Source organism: Salmo salar, chromosome ssa10 (genome assembly GCF_905237065.1).
Source record: "Salmo salar chromosome ssa10, Ssal_v3.1, whole genome shotgun sequence".
Classification (NCBI taxonomy): Eukaryota; Metazoa; Chordata; class Actinopteri; order Salmoniformes; family Salmonidae; genus Salmo; species Salmo salar.
Window position 1 is genome coordinate 120429130 of NC_059451.1, and position 23095 is coordinate 120452224.

Below are 23095 nucleotides of genomic sequence, written 5' to 3' on the forward strand. Positions count from 1 at the left end.
ACACACACACACACACACACACACACACACACACACACACACACACACACACACACACACACACACACACACACACACACACACACACACACACACACCGTTTAAACCCACTATGTTCCTTTGAGACCCCTCTTTCAAAGTCACTGATTTTGCCATGGTAGCCGAAATAATGGACAACTGGGTATTTTTATATATGACCCTAAGCATGACGGGATGTTAATTGCTTAATTAACTCAAGAACCATACCTGTGTGAAAGCACCTGCTTTCAATATACTTTGTATCCCTCATTTACTCAAGTGTTTTCTTTATTTTGGCAGTTACCTGTAGGCGTTAGCTTTGAGAGAAAATGGCTTCCAGCTCAGTCAGTTGTTGCACATAAATCACGTGTGTAGCTATGAATGCAATACATCTCTGTATTTAGTCATATAGACTTCCTCTTATTCACACCATATTTGATGTGACTTCATGGGTAATTTAACAAGTATTTTATCAACCAAACCAGTTATTACTTTTCTGTCAAATCATCACATTATAAATCAGCCAGTGTGTCAATCTAAGTAACATGATACACAAAATCCCCATCAAATCCGTCAATTGAAGATATTTTTTTGTTTTTGCATTGGATGTGTCTCAATCCACCACATCTGCCAATGGCGGCATTCCGCATCCGCCAATGGCGGCCTTCCGCATCTGCGGTGGAAGCTGTGTTTGTGAGACCTATGATCACTCTATGGAAAGGGGAGACTCTAACGAACATGATGGTGTTCTCCGCTTTGCTCGTCTGAAGTCGGCAAAACGCTGATGTGACAACTTCTGTTTGTAGCATCCGAACCTCTCGGTCTACCAACTAATGTGACCCCACTGTGATTAGGTGGAGATTCTCGCAAACAAAATGATGTTCTCCCACAAGTGTTTTGGGAATCCTCTGAAGGTAACCGGTACTGGTTTAAAAAGTTCATGGAATTATGGAGGTATTTTTGTGCCTACCCAAAAAAAGTGGTTAAATATGTAAAAAAAAATATATATATTTGTTGAGCTTTCTTATATGTCCTAGACATAGGACAGACGCTTCAAAACCGTATTCCTTATGAAAAACTGTTGGACTGTATTTTTTCCCATTTCTGAAGGTGTTATTTCTATGGGCTATAGTAGTAAAGGCCAAATTCAATATTTTATCGAATAATTTATTTATACAGTATCAGTCAAAAGTTTTCGACACACCTACTCATTCAAGGGTTTTTCTCTATTTTTACTATTTTCTACATTGTAGAATAATAGTGAAGACATCAAAACTATGAAATAACACATATGGAATCATGTAGTGACAAAACAAAGTGTTAAATAAATCTAAATATATTTTTTCTTGGAGATTCTTCAAAGTAGCCAACCTTTGCCTTGATGACAGCTTTGCACACTCTTGGTATTCTCTCAACCTGCTTTACCTGGAATACTTTCCCGACAGTCTTCTTGAAGGAGTTCCCACATGTGCTGAGCACTTGTTGGCTGCTTTTCCTTCACTCTGCGGTCCAACTCATCCCAAACCATCTCAATTGGGTTGAGGTCAGGTGATTGTGGAGACCAGGTCATCTGATGCAGCACTCCATCACTCTGATTATTGGTCAAATAGCCCTTACACAGCCTGGATGTGTGTTGGGTCATTGTCCTGTTGAAAAACAAATGATAGTCCCACTAAGCCCAAACCATATGGGATGGCGTATCGCTGCAGAATGCTGTGGTAGCCATGCTGGTTAAGTGTGCCCCCACACCATCACACCTCCTCCTCCATGCTTCACAGTGGGAACCACACATGCAGAGATCACCCGTTCACCTACTCTGCGTCTCACAAAGACACGGCGGTTGGGACCAAAAATGTCAAATTTGGACTCATCAGACCAAAGGATAGATTTCCACTGGTCTAATGTCCATTGCTCGTGTTTCTTGGCCCAAGCAAGTCTCTTCTTCTTATTGGTGTCCATTAGTAGTGGTTTCTTTGCGACAATTTGACCATGAAGGCCTGATTCAAGCAATCTCCTCTGAACAGTTGATGTTGAGATGTGTCTGTTACTTATGTCTGAAGCATTTATTTCGGTTCTTGAAATTTTCCCGGACTGACTGACCTTCATGTCTTAAAGTAACGATGGACTGACGTTTCTCTATGCTTATTTGAGCTGTTCCTAAAGCTTAAAGCTTGTTGAGAGAATGCCAAGAGTGCCCACGTGTAACAACACCTGCACAGGATCGGTACATCTGAACATCACACCTGCGGGACAGGTACAGGATGGCAACAACAACTGCCCGAATTACACCAGGAACGCACAATCCCTCCATCAGTGCTCAGACTGTCCGCAATAGGCTGAGAGAGGCTGGACTGAGGGCTTGTAGGCCTGTTGTAAGGCAGGTCCTCACCAGACATCACCGGCTACAACGTCGCCTATGGGCACAAACCCACCGTCGCTGGACCAGACAGGACTGGCAAAAAGTGCTTTTCACTGACGAGTCGCGGTTTTGTCTCACCAGGGGTGATGGTCGGATTCGCGTTTATCGTGGAAGGAATGAGCGTTACACCGAGGTCTGTACTCTGGAGCGGGATAGATTTGGAGGTGGAGGGTCCGTCATGGTCTGGGGCGGTGTGTCACAGCATCATCGGACTGAGCTTGTTGTCATTGTCATTGCAGGCAATCTCAACGCTGTACGTTACAGGGAAGACATCCTCCTCCCTCATGTGGTACCCTTCCTGCAGGCTCATCCTGACATGACCCTCCAGCATGACAATGCCACCAGCCATACTGCTCATTCTGTGCGTGATTTCATGCAAGACAGGAATGTCAGTGTTGTGCAATGGCCAGCGAAGAGCCCGGATCTCAATCCCATTGAGCATGTCTGAGACCTGTTGGATCGGAGGGTGAGGGCTAGGGCCATTCCCCCCAGAAATGTCCGGGAACTTGCAGGTGCCTTGGTGGAAGAATGAGGTAACATCTCACAGCAAGAACTGGCAAATCTGGTGCAGTCCATGAGGAGATGCACTGCAGTAGTTAATGCAGCTGTTGGCCACACCAGATACTGACTGTTACTTTTGAATTTAACCCCCCCCTTCCCCCCTTTGTTCAGGGACACATTATTCAATTTCTGTTAGTCACATCCCTGCTGGCCAAACACTGACGCTGGGCCAATTGTACCCCGCCCTATGGGTCTCCCGGTCGAGGCCTGCCGGCGACAGAGTCTGGACTCGAACCAGGATCTCTAGTGGCACAGCTAACACAGTGCCTTATGCTTCGAACACACCGACAGCATCATTGTATTCTGGTACACAGAATGACATGAATTTCCAATGAAACGCTGCGTTTGCCTTGCAGTATTGCGTTGCAGAGGCAGTTGCAGTGCGTTTGGTGTGGTGCATAAATTGGATTTATGGAACATATGCGTCAAACTGTATGCACAGCTTGACAGAAATGGTAGCAGAAAGTGAATGTTGAACTTTTGCATTCATATTTTGCGCAATAACACTGTCGGTGGGTTCTTAGTGTTCGATCACTGTGGCACTCGGGAGGCCATGTCTTAGACTCTTAATAAATAATATATATATATTCACTCCATAAAATTAAATGTTAAATAATATATATATTCACTCCATGAAATGTGATAACAAAAACATAAATGTCATTGTGCATTTCATGTCTGGTGAAATAGATGCGCCCTGCAACACTGCTTACTTTTATTTTGAAATGTGTTTGGCTACGCGCACCGGAAGTTGTGCGACGCTAGCTCATGCTTCTGAAACAAAGCTAAGGACGCTTGCTTTGATCATTTTTAATTAATAATAGCCCATTTTGGGCAACTGTTCAAATATTAAATTAAAACAGTCGTTATACGGAATATCACAAAAGGTAGGCTACTTTTCTCCATGAAACAATAAGACATGTATTGCCATTCTGAACGAGATAATGAGACCTCGTCGGAGGCCATGTTATTAGCAAACTGACAACGTCGGCTAGAATTAGCTAGTTAATATTTCAACTTTAAACTCAAATGTTCTCATGACATCTCTACAGCATGGCCGCAGACTGGTTAGGTAGTCTGGTGTCGATAAACTGCGGTGAAACCCTGGGAGTGTACCAAGGTGAGGTGTCGTCTGTGGACCAGTCCAGCCAGACCATCTCCCTCAAACAGCCCTTCCACAATGGAGTCAAGTGCACTGTGCCCGAGGTCACTTTTAGGTACTACTGTTTATTATTGTCCTGGAAATTATCTTATCTTCATAGAGTTTCCTGAAAGCGTTGTAATACTATGATTTATAATAACTCAATTGTAGGCTAGTGTTGTCACGATACCAGCATTTTTTATTTCGATACCAGGTTTAGTATCACGATACAGGATTCATCACGATACTTGATACCAAGGTAAAAACAAAAAGGTGTATTGGCCAAAGTCAAAGAATGGCACTTGATCCAGATAGATCTTCTGAGTTCAATAATCAAATCAAATGTATTTATAAAGCCCTTCTTACATCAGCTGATATCTAAAAGTGCTGTACAGAAACCCAGCATAAAAACCCCAAACAGCAAGCAATGCAGGTGTAGAAGCAATATCATTACATTTGACATGTTTGATTTTAGAATTAATGCATTAATACATTAATTAATCAATCATCCAATCAGACTTTTTTTTGTTGCCTATCTAACTCCATACAACATAATGGAAATGTATTTGAATGGTAAATCTCTCTTGATAAACTGGGTAAATCAAGATGTCATTTAGGCCTATTCACAATACAGGTGAATGCATATTCAATAGGTGTGTGCATGCAATGAGTTATTGATCTCGCTTTAACTGATTTCATTGGGCTACAGATGAAAAACAATCTGTTTACTTTCTATTGGGGACTTATTTTATTGTGCTGCTCAACAACGTTTGCAATAGCTTATTTTATAAAAGTGTACGCTGTCCTTAAGACCCGTGACGTCATTCACACAAAGTCAGTTCGAGGCTCGAGCAAAGATGGTCTTGACTGAAAGAGACGTTAGGCGGGGGAGACTAAGTGAATTTATAAAGTTTTGTAATCAGCAATATTTTGACTTATGGTTAACGTATTTTCACAAACAACGTACGAGGGTAGTGAATTGATGTTAGCTTCGGCTGTAAGCTAGCAAGGAAAGTTAGCCCACAAAGCTGGACGCTACCGGTATGTTCTTGCATTGTAGTGTTCTAGCCTGTACTGGACATTGTTTTGGGAACAGTAATTAACAGTTTCAACATTTCTACATGTCGCGTTGCATTATCAATGATGTATATAAACCCTAGATGGCTGATGCCATGTATTGGCCATTGAGAGGCTTTGAAACCACCGGTTCGCCATATTGACCCTCCCCAGTAGGAGTAGGAAATAATGGTTGTTTAGCAACAAAACCTTCAGACGGGTTGGTTGTTTAGCAACAAAACCTATTGGCAACAAAACCTTCAGACGGGTTGGTTGTTTAGCAACAAAACCTGCACGTGCGCAACTATGGAGCAAAACAGACAGGGTTTGTTTAGATTGTTGACATGTAAACTATATTTAGTCTCTAATGTTTATTGAAATGTAAATAAATGTACACAATGAGGTTGTTTTCTCTTAAATACATCGTTACTTGTTGGTTAGCTAGCTAACAAATTTTTGCCATATTAGCAGTGACTTTAAATCACTCAAAACACCTCAAAACAAGACATGGTATGAAGAAAAAGATTAAACTAGCTGAAACGAGTCACTTATGATTCCCCACGTGGCAGTTTCTTGCCATTGTTGGTAGCTATCTGTCCATCCAGAACCGTTTTCGTGATGTTATCTAATCCATCTAACGCTTCCAAAAATATTTTGTTACAATGGAGGAGAACCAAGATGGCTTCAATACAGCGCCCTCTGTCAGTCATCCAGGGTTAATGCACATCACAAGTGGTGACGGTGCCTAGACTCCCAGTGAGTTCGATGGTTCCTTATGGCAGGCTCTCTAACAATATGGCAGGCTCTCTAGCAATGAGGAAGTGGAGCAAGAGGTATGAACGGTGCTCTCCCTCCTACCGAACGGTGCTCTCCCTCCTACCGAACGGTGCTCTCCCTCCTACCGAACGGTGCTCTCCCTCCTACCGAACGGTGCTCTCCCTCCTACCGAACGGTGCTCTCCCTCCTACCGAACGGTGCTCTCCCTCCTACCGAACGGTGCTCTCCCTCCTACCGAACGGTGCTCTCCCTTCTACCGAACGGTGCTCTCCCTTCTACCGAACGGTGCTCTCACTTCTACCGAACGGTGCTCTCACTTCTACCGAACGGTGCTCTCCCTTCTACCGAACGGTGCTCTCCCTTCTACCGAACGGTGCTCTCCCTCCTACCGAACGGTGCTCTCCCTCCTACCGAACGGTGCTCTCCCTCCTACCGAACGGTGCTCTCCCTCCTACCGAACGGTGCTCTCCCTTCTACCGAACGGTGCTCTCCCTTCTACCGAACGGTGCTCTCCCTCCTACCGAACGGTGCTCTCCCTTCTACCGAACGGTGCTCTCGCTCCTCTCTCAATCAGTAGATGACGTGAAACACATTTGACAGACGTACCGAATGTAACAAGAATTCTAGTACCGAACTGTTTTTCATTTTCTAGCATCGTTTTAAAGTACATAAGTTTCGGTATAACTTGCAACACTATTGTAGACGATGCTTGACTTGTGCATGAGCTCACCAGAACTGTGTACTCACAACTCAAATGTTCTACTGCTTCTGTTCCACGTCTTATAGAATATCTAGCTCACAAAGGTTGCAGAGTTCCTGAACCTAAATACAAGTCAAACACAGATTTTAGGCAATGGTTAAAAAAAAAAATCTTAGTACTACAAAGCTTTTGGGAAACTTACCCCTCTGTATTTTGCCAATGTGACATAGGGCTACATGTGCAAACCAACAGTTGATTGTCTGTCTCAGACCCCAAAAGACATGCTGTTTCACACTTCCCTCTTGTCAAATGATACAAATGTACACCGCGTTAATTAATTCAGGAGAAAATACCTTCAAAGTTGTCAAACCAATTGCCTTTAGGCTGTATGATTGTCTACCAGGGTTGAGATCAATTCTATTTTCACAGTCCAGAATTCCCTGTCGTCTACCACAGCCTTTGTGTGACTGTCTATTCTCCCACAGTGCTGTGGACGTCAGCCTTTATGTGACTGTTTGACTGTCTATTCTCCCACAGTGCTGTGGACATCAGCTTTTATGTGACTGTCTATTCTCCCACAGTGCTGTGGACATCAGCTTTTATGTGACTGTCTATGACTGTCTATTCTCCCACAGTGCCGTGGACGTCAGCCTTTATGTGACTGTCTATTCTCCCACAGTGCTGTGGATGTCAGCCTTTATGTGACTGTCTATGACTGTCTATTCTCCCACAGTGCTGTGGACGTCAGCCTTTATGTGACTGTCTATGAGTGTCTATTCTCCCACAGTGCCGTGGACGTCAGCCTTTGTGTGACTGTCTATTCTCCCACAGTGCTGTGGACATCAGCTTTTATGTGACTGTCTGGCTGTCTATTCTCCCACAGTGCTGTGGACATCAAGGAGCTGAAGGTCCTGGATATAGTGAGTGGTAGAGGTGGTGTGGTTCAGAAGAGCAGCGATCCGGTCTCAGTCCCACACAGAGGACACCATAAGACCCAGGACAGGCTGGCTTCACCGCAACTGCAGTGCTCTAAAAGCTATGGAGATAAACACCTGGACGTGCCGGGCCAGCCCAAGGGTTTCCGACGGAGACACAACTCCTGTAAGTACCAGAACACTGCAGGGTCATGTTCATTAGGCACCAATAGAAACCAGAACACTGCAGGGTCATGTTCATTAGGCACCAATAGAAACCAGAACACTGCAGGTCATGTTCATTAGGCACCAATAGAAACCAGAACACTGCAGGGTCATGTTCATTAGGCACCAATAGAAACCAGAACACTGCAGGGTCATGTTCATTAGGCACCAATAGAAACCAGAACACTGCAGGTCATGTTCATTAGGCACCAATAGAAACCAGAACACTGCAGGGTCATGTTCATTAGGCACCAATAGAAACCAGAACACTGCAGGGTCATGTTCATTAGGCACCAAGTTGGAAGAAAACAGCCTGAAACAGGTTGGGACAAAATAAGACTCAATAGGCTATTTTTTTAACAAAACTAAAGCGATCGTAAATGTAAGCGATGGTGGTAGTACTATACGGTGCATTCATAAAGTATTCAGACCCGCCAATTTTTCCATATTTTGTTATGTTACAGCCATATTCTAATATTGAATAAATCGTTTTTTTTGTTTCTCATCAGTATGGGGTATTGTGTATTAGAGGTCGACCGATTGGCCGATTTAAATTAGGGCCGATTTCAAGTTTTCATAACAATCGGTAATCGGCCTTTTTGGACGCCGATTACATTGCAATCCACAAGGAGACTGCGTGGCAGGCTGACCACCTGTTACGCCAGTGCAGCATCAAAAGGACCTTGTGGCTGCAAGGAGCCAAGGTAAGTTGCTAGCTAGCATTAAACTTATCTTATAAAAATAAAAAAAGAATTCTTCACATAATCACTAGTTAACTGGTTGATGTTACTAGGTTAACTAGCTTGTCCTGCGTTGCATATAATCAATGCGGTGCCTGTTAATTTATCATCGAATCACAGCCTACTTCAACTTTGCCAAACGGGTGATGATTTAACAAAAGCGCATTGGCGAAAAAAGCACAATTGTTGCACAAATGTACTTAACCATAAACATGCCTTTCTTAAAATCATTACACAAGTATATATTTTTTTTAACCTGCATATGTAGTTAAAAGAAATTCATGTTGGCAGGCAATATTATCTAGGGAAAGAAATTGTGACTTCTCTTGCGTTCAGTGTAAGCAGAGTCAGGGTAAATGCAGCAGTTTGGGTCCTCTGGCTCGTTGCTAACTGTGTGAAGACCATTTCTTCCTAACAAAGACCGTAATTAATTTGCCAGAATTGTACATAATTATGACATAACATTGAAGGTTGTGCAATGTAACAGCAATATTTAGACTTATGGATGCCACCTGTTAGATAAAATACGGAACGGTTCCGTATTTCACTGGAAGAATACGTTTTTTTGTTTTTGAAATTATAGTTTCCGGATTTGACCATATTAATGACCAAAGGCCTGTATTTCTGTGCGTTTATTATAGTTAAGTATATGATTTGATAGAGCAGTCTGACTGAGCGGCGGTAGGCAGCAGCAGGCTGGTAAGCATTCATTCAAACAGCACTTTATTGTGTTTGCCAGCAGCTCTTAGCAATGCTTGATACACAGCGGTATTTATGACTTCAAGCCTATCAACTCCCGAGATTAGACTGGCAATACTATAGTGCCTATAAGAACATCCAATAGTCAAAGGTCTATGAAATACAAATGGTATAGAGAGAAATAGTCCTATAGTTAAGGAACCACCAGCTTTCATATGTTCTCATGTTCTGAGCAAGGAACTTAAACGTTAGCTTTTTTACATGGCACATATTGCACTTTTACTTTATTCACCAACACTGTTTTGCATTACTTAAACCAAATTGAACATGTTTCATTATTTATTTGAGACTAAATTTATTTTATGTATTATATTAAGTTAAAATAAGTGTTCATTCAGTATTGTTGTAATTGTCATTATTACATAAAAATCGGCCGATTTAATCGGTAGCAGTTTTTTTGGGGGGTCTTCCAATAATCGGTATCGGCGTTAAAATCATAATCGGTCGACCTTTATTGTGTACACCCCATAATGACTGATATCACATTTACATAAGTATTCAGACCCTTTACTCAGTACTTTGTTGAAGCGCCTTTAGGCAGCAATTACAGCCTCGGGTCTTCTTGGGAATGACGCTACAAGCTTGGCACACCTGTATTTGGGGAGTTTCTCCCATTCTTCTCTGTAGATCCTCTCAAGCTCTGTCAGATTGGATGGGGAGCGTCGCTGCACAGATATTTCCAGGTATCTCCAGAGATGTTCGATCAAGTTCAAGTCCGGCTTTTGGCTGGGCCACTCAAGGTTATTCAGAGACTTGTCCTGAAGCCACTACTGCGTTGTCTTGGCTGTGTGATTACAGTCGTTGTCCTGTTGGGAGGTGAACCATCGCCCCAGTCTGAGGTCCTGAGCACTCTGAAGCAGGTTTTCATCAAGGATCTCTCTTTACTTTGCTCCGTTCATCTTTTCCTTGATCCTGACTAGTCTCCCAGTCCCTGCCGCTGAAAAACATCCCCACAACATGATGCAGCCACCACCATGCTTCACCGTAGGGATGGTGCCAGGTTTCCTCCAGTCGTGAAGCTTGGCATTCAGGCCAAGGAGTTCAATCTTGATTTCATCAGATCAGAGAATCTTGTTTCTCATGGTCTGAGAGTCCTTTAGGTGCCTTTTGGCAAACCCCTAGCGGGCTGTCATGTGCCTTTTACTGAGGAGTGGCTTCCGTCTGGCCACTCTACCATTAAGGCCTGATTGGTGGAGTGCTACAGAGATGGTTGTCCTTCTGGAAGGTTCTCCCATCTCCACAGAGGAACTCTGGAGCTCTGTCAGCGTGACCATCAGGTTCTTGGTCACCTCCTTGACAAAGGCCCTTCTCCCCTGATTGCTCAGTTTGGCCGGGCGGCCAGCTCTAGGAAGAGTCTTGGTGGTTCCAAACTTCTTCCATTTAAGAATGATGGCGGCCACAGTGTTCTTGGGGACTTTCAATGCTGCAGAAATGTTATGGGGTACTGTGATGTCGTTATGGGGTACTGTGATGTCGTTATGGGGTACTGTGATGTCGTTATGGGGTATTGTGTGTAGATTGATGAGGAACATGTGTTATATCATCCGTTTTAGAATAAGGCTGTAATGTATAAAAATGTGGAAAAAGTGAAGAGGTCTGAATACTTTGGTCCAGGGGTGTGTCAAAAATATATTTTTTTTGCTGTTTTCACAACCAGAATTATGAGCGCACTTTCTGTCGGTGGCGTGAAAGTGCTGGATTTGAATGAATAACAAGTTGTAGGTGTGATGAGTGCTCGAGCTGGCCAATCAGCGCGTTCCATGGCTTGATACTGCATGCGTTTTGTCTCTAATTCTGTAACTTATTGACAGTCTTTTCGTTGTCATAAACTCCAATTGATATTATAGTTTATTAAATAGGCTAGGGAGGTGACAAAATCTCAATGTTTAAACAGCTCGTTTTTAAATTGGTTTTCCGTTAAAACGATACGAAAAATGGATGAAATTCCATGTGAATTCACAATTCAGCTGCACTGCTGCCAGCAACGGTTTGGGTCTAACGGTGCGTCCCGTTCAGATGGTACTACCACTACTGACCTGCACTACTGCACCTGTACTACCACTACTGCACCTGCACTACCACTACTGACCTGTACTACCACTACTGACCTGTACTACCACTACTGACCTGTACTACCACTACTGACCTGTACTACCACTACTGACCTGTACTACCATTACTGACCTGTACTACCACTACTGACCTGTACTACCACTACTGACCTGCACTACCACTACTGACCTGTACTACCATTACTGACCTGTACTACCACTACTGACCTGTACTACCACTACTGACCTGTACTACCACTACTGACCTGTACTACCACTACTGACCTGTACTACCATTACTGACCTGTACTACCATTACTGCACCTGCACTACCACTACTGACCTGTACTACCACTACTGCACCTGCACTACCACTACTGACCTGCACTACCACTACTGCACCTGCACTACCACTACTGCACCTGCACTACCACTACTGCACCTGCACTACCACTACTGCACCTGCACTACCACTACTGCACCTGCACTACCACTACTGCACCTGTACTACCACTACTGCACCTGTACTACCACTACTGCACCTGTACTACCACTACTGCACCTGTACTACCACTACTGCACCTGCACCTGCATTTGCTTGCGAAACTACCTCTAACTTCCTTCATACTGGATGCAGTGGCATAAAAATGGTATCTACAAGTTAATCTCACTGTCGGGAAGTAGATCCGGCACTGTGGTCACGGCTGGTCATTTTTATAATAAGGTTGGTAGGAACATATAAAATCATTGTGGAAATCTGTTGCAGCTCAAGTCGACTACAAAACCCACAATGCAATGCGCTCTATGGGCTGGCTAGATTGCTAGCTAGCAAGCTAACATAGCTTCACACAATAATATAAAGGTCAATATCAACATGTGAAGTAGCTAGTTAGTGCAGTTTATTTAGGTGATTTTACAGCTATCAATTTAGGAATCTACAGTCTCATCATGTTAATTCGCAACGGCCATACAACGGCACCATGCAATGCACCTTGGGACTGAAGAGGCAGACAAATAGGAGAAATGTAGTGGGCCATCTGTTAAATTACACATTTCTCCAGGTAGGAATATTGCAAAAATATGATCAATGGCTCATTTTGAGAAAAGACAAACTCCCACGTTATGACATCGGCCAGTTTTGAAATCTAACCTTTATGATAGACATTATAACAACATTACATTCAAAATGGGTGATACATATTAGGATGGTAGTTGAATGAAAATCATCATTTCATTTCCTCATTGCATATTGTATCAGCTTTCTAAACTCCTTTTTTGTTTTGGTCTCACAGGGTCGTCCAGTAGTCGGGGCGCCACCCAGGTCACCCCGAAGAAGAACGGCGTAAAGAACGGCGTAAAGAACGGCGTAAAGAACGGAGGTGGTGGTCAGAGGCAGCACAGGGACGATGAGTGTTTCGGGGACAATATGGACGATGGGCTTGACACAGACTTTGACTTCGAGGGGAACCTGGCTCTTTTCGACAAAGCTGCCGTGTTCTCACAGATCGCCGGGTCAGATCGCCGCGGTAACGGCGCCCGGTCGCGCGGTACGCCGCAAGAGCAGCAGCCGTCGCAATACCGCCACGACAAGAACATTCTAGAGACCAAACCTGTGGTTTACAGGCAGATAGCTGTCCCACAGCCTGGGGCCAAAGAGTATTGCACTGGTATGCATCTTCTCTTTTCTGCACATGACACCTACTACCATACCCCGTTCAAAGGCACTTAAGTATTTTGTCTTGCCCACTCACACTCTGAATGGCACACATACACAGTCCATGTCTTCATACTTAAAAAAGAAATCTCCTCCCCTTCGTCTCCACTGATTTTTGAAGTGGATTTAACAAGTGACATCAATCAGGGATCATAGCTTTCACCTGAATTCACCTGGTCAGTCTTTTTCATGGAAAGAGCAGTTGTTCTTAATGTTTTTCCCACTCAGTGTATATACACAAATTACATGAAAAGCAACCACAACGCACGAAAAACAGAACACAATCATATGGGGGGAAAAAAACACTTTCTTCAGTTTAAAGGCTCTATAACATCTGCTAGAGCCACCAACGTTAAAGACTTTTGGAGATCATTCCACATGAGAAGCGCTACATTTTTTTTTAAAGCAGAATTACTGAACTTGGTTGAGATGGAAAGGATTTATTTAGTTGTGTATTTAACCTTTTATTTAACTAGGCAAGTCAGTTAAAGAACAAATTCTTATTTACAATGACGGCCTACATGTAAAGCCTCCGCCAGCCAAACACTCGCCTAACCCGGACGACGCTGGGCCAATTGTGCGCCGCCCTATGGTACGTCCAATCACGGCCGGTTGTGATACAGACCCGTGATCGAACCCGGGTCTGTAGTGACGCAAGGCACCGCTGCACCACTCGGGAGATCTCCAGGGTTAGCGATCCCTGAATCCGGGTTCTGGTAACTTCATATACATCTGAAGGTTAACAATGAGGTAAGGTATGGAGGGAGTTTCATGCAAGAGGCTCTTTTTATAGACAACAAATATCTAGGAGACTTCAAGGAGGGCCAGCCTACCTTTTGATACGAAATGCAATGTGTACTGATCCTATCGCCCGTAATAAAGCACAATGCGCTATGATAAACTGCGTCCAATGGCTTCAATACAGTGGCAGCTGCATTCATATAGATGGTTAGAGCGTTGGACTAGTAACCGAAAGGTTGCAAGATTGAATCTCCGAGCTGACAAGGTAAAAAATCTGTCGTTCTGCAATCTGAACGAGGCAGTTAACCCACTGTTCCTAGGCCGTCATTGTAAATAAGAATTTGTTCTTTAACTGACTCGCCTGGTTAAATAAAGGTAAAATAAAAAAATAGATGAGAGAACTGTCATTTGTGCTGTCGGTTGCTACCGTTTTTTCTAACCAAGGAGAAGCAGAAGATGGAAAAGATAAAGAAATATCAACAGTATTTAAACTTCTGAAGTGTTGACCTGTCTGTGATTAGCAGCCAATGCTTTACTCTGTGTGTTTCTCCGTAGACTCAGGCCTGGTGGTGCCCAGTATTTCCTACGAGCTGCACAAGCGTCTGTTGTCAGTAGCTGAACGTTATGGCCTCTCATTGGAGAGGAGGCTGGAGATGACAGGTGTGTGTGCCAGTCAGATGGCCTTGACGCTGCTGGGCGGGCCCAACAGGTAAGAAGCACACAACCTTGGACACCATTACACTCAGACATAAACATTTTGTCAGCCATTTTAAGATCTCAAGTAGTACTCTAAATGAGTCTATGTCCCAGACAATCTGTTTTGTAGACGTGAGTATTTACAACAATTCAAAATGAATGGAAAGATGATCACCATGCCAGTTACAGACTTCTAATGCTTATTTTGTCCACTTATTTCATGTTGTACAGATTTAATCAGACTTAAGTTAAATGGTTTATTGATTTGTATCCAATATTTATTGCTAGACACAACAACAACAAAAAAAGAATAATCATATGATACATGTTCCCTCCAGACTGACCCCTTAAGAAGGTAAACGAGCAGCCCACTGTGGCCCCACTCTGTGGCCCTTGTTTCCAGGTGGGCCCAGGGCATCACATCCTGTCTCTGCTCCCTTCCCTTCAGACTTCAATCCTAACCTTTCATTCATTGCAGACTGACCCCTAAGAATGTGCACCAGCGGCCCACTGTGGCTTTACTCTGTGGGCCTCACGTCCAGGGGGCCCAGGGCATCAGCTGTGCTCGTCACCTGGCCAACCACGAGGTGGAGGTCATACTGTTCCTGCCTAACTTTGTCAAGATGCTGGATGCCGTCTCCAGCGAGATCACCCTTTACACCAAGACAGAGGGAAAACACGTCTCCAGTGCTAAAGGTGACGGATCCGCTATTGAATAAATGATGATCAAATCACATTGTATTGGTCACATGGTTAGCAGATGTTAATGCGAGTGTAGCGAAATGCTTGTGGCTTCTAGTTCCGACTATGTAGTAATATCTAACAAGTAATCTAACCTAACAATTTCACAACAACTACCTTATACACACAAGTGTAAAGGAATGAATAAGAATATGTACATAAAAATATATAAATGAGCGATGGCCGAACGGCATAGGCAAGATGGTACAGAGTACAGTATATACATATGAGATGAGTAATGTAGGGTATGAAAACATTATATAAAGTGGCATTGTTTAAAGTGGCTAGTGATACATTTATTACATCCAATTTCTTAATTATTAAAGTGGCTGGAGTTGAGTCAGTATGTTGGCAGCAGCCACTCAGTGTTAGTGATGGCTGTTTAACAGTCTGATGGCCTTGAGATAGAAGCTGTTTTTCAGTCTCAATGAGCTGCTGTTATGGAATGGTAGATCTCCAGCTAGCTCTCCCTCTACAAGACAGAGGGGAAACCCTTCTCCAGTATTAAAGGTGCAGGACGGATGTGTCATGGCGTTTAGGGTTAGTCGGTGTTATGTAATGGTAGGGTCAGGGCATTATGAATACAGTTGTTGTTTCGTTTGCAATCTGCTCCTGTTTGTCTTTATCATCAGGTATGAGCAAGCACTCTCTGTAAAGTTTATGCAGTCATCTAAGGGACGGTTTCCCAGTCCAGGTTTCCCGATTTCAGACCCAGGTTATACCTAGTCCTGGACTGAAAAGCAATTTTAATCTAGGTCTAGGGTTAATCTGTATAGGGGGGGGGGTGAAGCATCCCTGAATGTTAACCTAAAGTGACAAATGTTTTCATGTCACCTCCCAGAGCTTCCAGACAGCCCTGTGGACCTTATCATCAACTGCCTGGACTGTCACGAGGACACCTTCCTTATGGACCATCCGTGGTACCAGGCCGCTGTAGACTGGGCCAACCAGAACAGAGCTCCCGTGCTCAGCCTGGATCCTCCGGTCAGCGGACAGGGCCACGCCGTAGAAGCCAAGTGGACACTGTCTCTGGGTCTGCCGTTACCGCTGTCGGAGGGAGTAGGAAGGGTTTACCTGTGTGATATTGGGGTTCCCCAACAGGTGTTCCAGGAAGTTGGGATCAAGTATCATTCTCCGTTCGGTTGTAAATTTGTGGTGCCGTTGCACTCTGCGTAACTGAAGGGTTCGAATTACACGTCGTCTCTTGGGCGCGCCCTACATCTCTTGGGCGTACCCTACGTTTTGTTCTGAAAAGTAATTTGAACTATGTTTAACTGGACTGCAATGACCTTTGACCTTCCGATTTGAACTTTTGAACTCTCTCACTGACCATTCAGGGTAGTGTTCACTATGTGCAAAACGAAAGAAAACTCGGAAATGAAATGAAACGGGGGGGGAGTTAGTATCTGAAGTTAAGAAAAGCTTGTTGGAGTGCCCTGATGAACACAACCCCGGGTTTGGGGGATTGACTACAAGCAAGCCTTAAATTCTCCTGACTTTTAACTTAAGTGTTAAAAATCATTTATCCTTTTTATTACTAATGACTCTCGAGAAGACTTGTCCAATAGATACATTCATACAACACTTTTCCAGGATTTGAACCAAGGAATGAGAGGAGAAGTATGATGATGACAACCCTGAGACATGGCTGGAAACTCCTATGACCATATCCTTTTACAATATAGACTATATCCTCAGACATTGTTGGGTCCGGAAACCAGGAAACCATGACAGGAAAAACCAACCAACAGTCCGGCAGCCTGCTGCCGATGCGGAGAACCCATTTCATCCAGATCGGCAACCTCAGTTTCTGTGAAGGGTAAGCAGGTCATCGCTAGATGTACTGTCTTGGGGTACAGTTAATTGATTCAACATCAAGAATGGCACCATAGAAGAAGTCCTGGTGTTAATACAGTGACTGGGCTCAACATTCTCGGAGGCTTTAGAGGGGGGAAAAAACAAGGAAATACCATCTCAGTGTTGGAGAAACTGGACAACCCCCCCCAGGAAATACCATCTCAGTGTTGGAGAAACGTTGGTCGTCACCGGCCCAGGGGGCTGTCCCAGTCCAGGGGAGGAAATACGCTGCAGACAGGAACCTTCACAGGCCTAAGGCGTCTACAGCCATGTCTCAGGGCAACAGGATTACTATGTTTAGATGTGATCTCGGAACTATTGTCTTTTTAACTTTTCTTTTATGTAAAAATGTTCTGTAATGTCATGAAATATAATGTTATGTTGCTAAGTAATGGTTGTCATGGAAAGGTCATGGCATGTTATTTTCTGATAATGTGATGAGTATAAAGGGTGCCTAAGATCACTCTCTGTTGGTGTCTTGGTACTACAGCATGATGAAGAACAAGCCTGAGCCTATGGCCTGAGCCTATTGGCCGAGGACGGCCTGAGCCTATTGGCCTGAGCCTATTGGCCGAGGACGGCCTGAGCCTATTGGCCTGAGCCTATTGGCCGAGGACGGACGGCCTGAGCCTATTGGCCTGAGCCTCTTGGCCGAGGACGGACGGCCTGAGCCTATTGGCCTGAGCCTATTGGCCGAGGACGGACGGCCTGAGCCTATTGGCCTGAGCCTATTGGCCGAGGACGGACGGCCTGAGCCTATTGGCCTGAGCCTATTGGCCGAGGACGGACGGCCTGAGCCTATTGGCCTGAGCCTATTGGCCGAGGACGGACGGCCTGAGCCTATTGGCCTGAGCCTATTGGCCGAGGACGGACGGCCTGAGCCTATTGGCCTGAGCCTATTGGCCGAGGACGGACGGCCTGAGCCTATTGGCCTGAGCCTATTGGCCGAGGACGGACGGCCTGAGCCTATTGGCCTGAGCCTATTGGCCGAGGACGGACGGCCTGAGCCTATTGGCCTGAGCCTATTGGCCGAGGACGGACGGCCTGAGCCTATTGGCCGAGGACGGACGGCCTGAGCCTATTGGCCGAGGACGGACGGCCTGAGCCTATTGGCCGAGGACGGCACAGGAAAGGTTGGAGGGATGTTTTGCTCAGTCCTATTACAAAGACTCCACCTATTACCTCCTCTCTTAGTGAAAGTTGGGTGAAAACACTCATGCAAAAATGTTACCTGCAAGATGTCTGCTTTCTTTGGTATGTAAAGAGAGTGAGATGGACTCACTTACTTGACGTGGTCCTCTTTATCTTCTGCCTCCTGGACTTTCTTTGGACAGTCTTTACACTTGCCTAAACCAAATGTCAATCAGTCTATAAAACTATGCTACAATTTGCATCATTCTACTATCTGCACTTGAAGTGACTGCTGTGCAAAGAGGATATGTCTTTATTAGAATTAGAGGATATGTCTTTATTAGAATTAGAATAAGAGGATATGTCTTTATTAGAATAAGAATATTAGAATTGAGGCTATGTATGTCTTTATTAGAATTAGAGGATGTCTTTATTAGAATAAGAGGATATGTCTTTATTAGAATTAGAATTAGAGGATATGTCTTTATTAGAATTAGAGGATATGTCTTTATTAGAATTAGAATAAGAGGATATGTCTATTAGAATTAGAGGATATGACTTCATTAGAATTAGAGGATATGACTTCATTAGAATTAGAGGATATGACTTCATTAGAATAAGAGGATATGTTTTTATTAAAATTAGAGGATATGTCTTTATTAGAATTAGAATTAGAGGATATGTCTTTATTAGAATTAGAATAAGAGGATATGTTTTTATTAAAATTAGAGGATATGTCTTTATTAGAATTAGAATAAGAGGATATGTCTTCATTAGAATTAGAATAAGAGGATATGTCTTCATTAGAATAAGAGGATATGTCTTCATTAGAATTAGAGGATATGACTTCATTAGAATAAGAGGATATGACTTCATTAGAATAAGAGGATATGTCTTTATTAGAATTAGAATAAGAGGATATGTCTTCATTAGAATTAGAGGATATGTCTTCATTAGAATTAGAGGATATGACTTCATTAGAATTAGAGGATATGACTTCATTAGAATAAGAGGATATGACTTCATTAGAATAAGAGGATATGTTTTTATTAGAATAAGAGGATATGACTTCATTAGATTAAGAGGATATGTTTTTATTAGAATAAGAGGATATGTTTTTATTAGAATAAGAGGATATGACTTCATTAGAATAAGAGGATATGTTTTTATTAGAATAAGAGGATATGTTTTTATTAGAATTAGAGGATATGTCTTTGTGTTTCAAAGTATGATATAACATGATGACATTTCTTTTGTTCAACTTTTTTTGGGTTGAGAAGGAGATGTTGCTAATGTGAACAAACTCAGTTCTAGATATTTTTCTACAGTACATTTCTACGTTTGTATTAACGAGGAAATGGTTTCAAGCAGATATTTGTGTTGATATGGGCAGCTGGCATGGTTGAAACGTCACCTTATCTGATATTTCCATTTTTTCTTTTTTAATCTTTTTTTTTCAGTTTGAATTGCTTGCATGGTTGAGAGAGAGAGAGAGGCATTATGTCACACATCCCTTTAAAGCTCTCCTGCCTGGATACTTGTTATCTTTGGTATCAATTACATTTCAAACCATGTGAATGAAACTTGTTTACACACAGTGAGAACAACCCCTTTAACTAACTTTTGTCAATGGTTTTTCATACCGTGATGGGAATGCCCTAAAGTCATGCTGTGTGCCTACCCAGTGATTAACAGATCTTGGGACTATAAAGGCTCAATCTGCGTGAATAGGATTCTGAGATAATTGGCTTGAAAGTTCAGAGGGTTTGAGTGGTGTCAGCAATTTTTTATCTTGTATTCTTTTGAATTTACCAACATGAATTGGGGTACTTAGAGTATTATATAGGTGGAGAACAGGTAACAGAACAAGGCTATGTCAATAACTCAAATTCGACCCCTCCAAAAAATGCAGATGAAACCTTTGTGCTCTCGACATGTTTTTATTTTCTGTTGTTGTTGTGAACTTCACTTGAAATCTTAGAAGAGCAGCTTACTGCTAGACTATCAACTGCCTCGTGTTTAAAAGGTGCTGTGAGGATATTGTTTACAAGAATCAAACCCATTTTTTAAAATGTATTTTTCCCTCCAGAGAATGGGTAGGCCAGATATTCTCTCTCTCTGGATCCTTATTGGATAATGTGTGACTGAGGGGGAGGGACATCTTAATCTGTAGATTCTGGTTGGTTCCCCGTCAAACCCTCACTCATTTCCAACACTAGAAAGAACATTCTTTTAACACCTTTTTTTTTAAAGCATGTTCATTTATAATAATGCCAGATTACAAATGATTGATTTCCTATGCATTGATGATAACAACCCCCCCCCCATGGACAAATTATATCTGTAGTAGTCTCGTGCTTCAGACTTCATCCCCAATAGCCTGGGTGTTCTGAATGAGATGGGTAAACCATTGGGGTTGTGAGTCCCTCTCTGTGGTTCTACTGGCCCCCTCTCTGTGGGTCTACTGGCCCCCTCTCTGTGGGTCTACTGGCCCCCTCTCTGTGGGTCTACTGGCCTCCTCTCGGTGGGTCTGCTGGCCTCCTCTCGGTGGGTCTGCTGGCCTCCTCTCGGTGGGTCTGCTGGCCTCCTCTCGGTGGGTCTGCTGGCCCCCTCTCGGTGGGTCTACTGGCCCCCTCTCGGTGGGTCTGCTGGCCCCCTCTCTGTGGGTCTGCTGGCCCCCTCTCGGTGGGTCTGCTGGCCCCCTCTCGGTGGGTCTGCTGGCCCCCTCTCGGTGGGTCTGCTGGCCCCCTCTCGGTGGGTCTGCTGGCCCCCTCTCCTCTCGGTGGGTCTGCTGGCCTCCTCTCCTCTCGGTGGGTCTGCTGGCCTCCTCTCCTCTCGGTGGGTCTGCTGGCCTCCTCTCCTCTCGGTGGGTCTGCTGGCCTCCTCTCTGTGGGTCTGCTGGCCTCCTCTCTGTGGGTCTACCTGCCTTTTTGAGAAAGGATTAGCAAATCAATTGAATTTCTATTCAAACCATAGAGGCTGATTTCCTGGATACAGATTAAGCCTAGTCCTTGACTGAAATGAATTAATTTTCCATGGATGATCTCCATTGTGCTTTTTAGGACTAGTCTGTGTCTGGGATACCACTCCTAAATCTCATGGCAATATGTCTGGGACTTTAGGAAAAACATTTTATTGTTATGATGATTTAAGCAATCCTTAGTGTTTTTTTAAAAGGGGATTTTTGTTAGTTTTTTTTCTGGCTAAATGCATTCGGTAGAGTCCAGGGCCCAGATTCATAAAGTGTCTCAGTGTAGGAGTGCTGATCTACGATCATTTTTTACATTTTTGATCATAGTGAATACGATATGGGTCCTAGATAGCGAATACGATATGGGCCCTAGATAGTGAATACGATATGGGCCCTAGATAGCGAATACGATATGGGCCCTAGATAGCGAATACGATATGGGCCCGAGATAGCGAATACGATATGGGCCCGAGATAGCGAATACGATATGGGCCCGAGATAGCGAATACGATATGGGCCCGAGATAGCGAATACGATATGGGCCCTAGATAGCGAATACGATATGGGCCCTAGATAGCGAATACGATATGGGCCCTAGATCTACACTCCTACTCTGAGAGAGTTTATTTTACAGGCCCAGAACCACAGGATAACCATTTTTGTTTTTTTTATTTGCAGTAATTGTAAAAAAAAATGTTATCACATTTTAAATCCATCTGTTTAATTTTGGTCTCCATTATAGCTTCCTAAAGAAGGGAGAGCACATTTCTATTTGAATTTGTGATCCTACAGGGTCACCTGACTGAGGCCGACTCCTACAGGGTCACCTGACTGAGGCCGACTCCTACAGGGTCACCTGACTGAGGCCGACTCCTACAGGGTCACCTGACTGAGGCCGACTCCTACAGGGTCACCTGACTGAGGCCGACTCCTACAGGGTCACCTGACTGAGGCCGACTCCTACAGGGTCACCTGACTGAGGCCGACTCCTACAGGGTCACCTGACTGAGGCCGACTCCTACAGGGTCACCTGACTGAGGCCGACTCCTACAGGGTCACCTGACTGATCTAACACTGTAGATATAGTTGCCAGTGTCAGTTTGGCATGACAATTCCATAAAGACTTGGCCAGAGAGCAGAAACAAACTCATAAACATATTACAGCCCTGTCTCAAAATATTCCAGTGATGGATGTGGTTTACATTGTCTAACTGAGGGGAAGAGAGAAAGAGACTTCTGGTATTTACAAAAATGTGAAAAGGTCAGCTTCTGTTAATGACAGTATTTACCATCTATTTCTATGGTCTAGACCTTTTATATACCATCTGTTCTTTATATACATTTGACCAGGGTCTAGATGACTTAGGGCCCTACATTTGACTAGGGTCTATATGACTTAGGGCCCTACATTTGATCAGGGTGTAAATGGGAATAGGTATCATTTGGTACACTTAAGTAAACTCAAACTCATCTGACTAATATGGAATGATTGATGTATTCCCATCTGGGCCACCAGGGGGCCATAACAGCATGCTTTGTTGAGTTACAGGATATATATAGTATTTTGTTAAATATTTTATACAGAAGGCCTTGTGAATGTCGACATGAATTGGTTTTCACATGGGCAGAGTTAAGGCAATCGAATGAGCCACAATGGAAAAGACGCCAGCTTCCAGAGTAGTAACCACCACCATGTGGTGAATATAGCTGGTCTCCTGGCAAAATTGGCATGGATGAAATGTCTCGTTGAAGATGACCGTATAATTCTGGGGTGATGGACAATCCTCACTGTCAATTTGTTATTCTGTGCTCATTGTCCACATACGGAATAAAACATGTTGTCATGAGAAAATTAACAAATAAAAAGGTTGATTAACTTACTC

At 43.6% G+C, this 23095-nt stretch overlaps 1 protein-coding gene across 1 annotated transcript; it reads left to right on the forward strand.

Annotated features, from left to right (window-relative positions):
* The first annotated feature begins 3738 nt into the window (after positions 1 to 3738).
* Positions 3739 to 23092, forward strand: LOC106561715 (enhancer of mRNA-decapping protein 3). The gene is made up of 7 exons (XM_014125930.2): positions 3739 to 3885; positions 4051 to 4215; positions 7556 to 7773; positions 12654 to 13028; positions 14372 to 14525; positions 14991 to 15208; positions 16095 to 23092. Exons 2-7 carry the CDS (start codon positions 4052 to 4054, stop codon positions 16427 to 16429), a joined length of 1464 nt encoding a protein of 487 aa, XP_013981405.1. The 5' UTR covers positions 3739 to 3885; position 4051; the 3' UTR covers positions 16430 to 23092.
* The last annotated feature ends 3 nt before the right edge of the window (positions 23093 to 23095 follow it).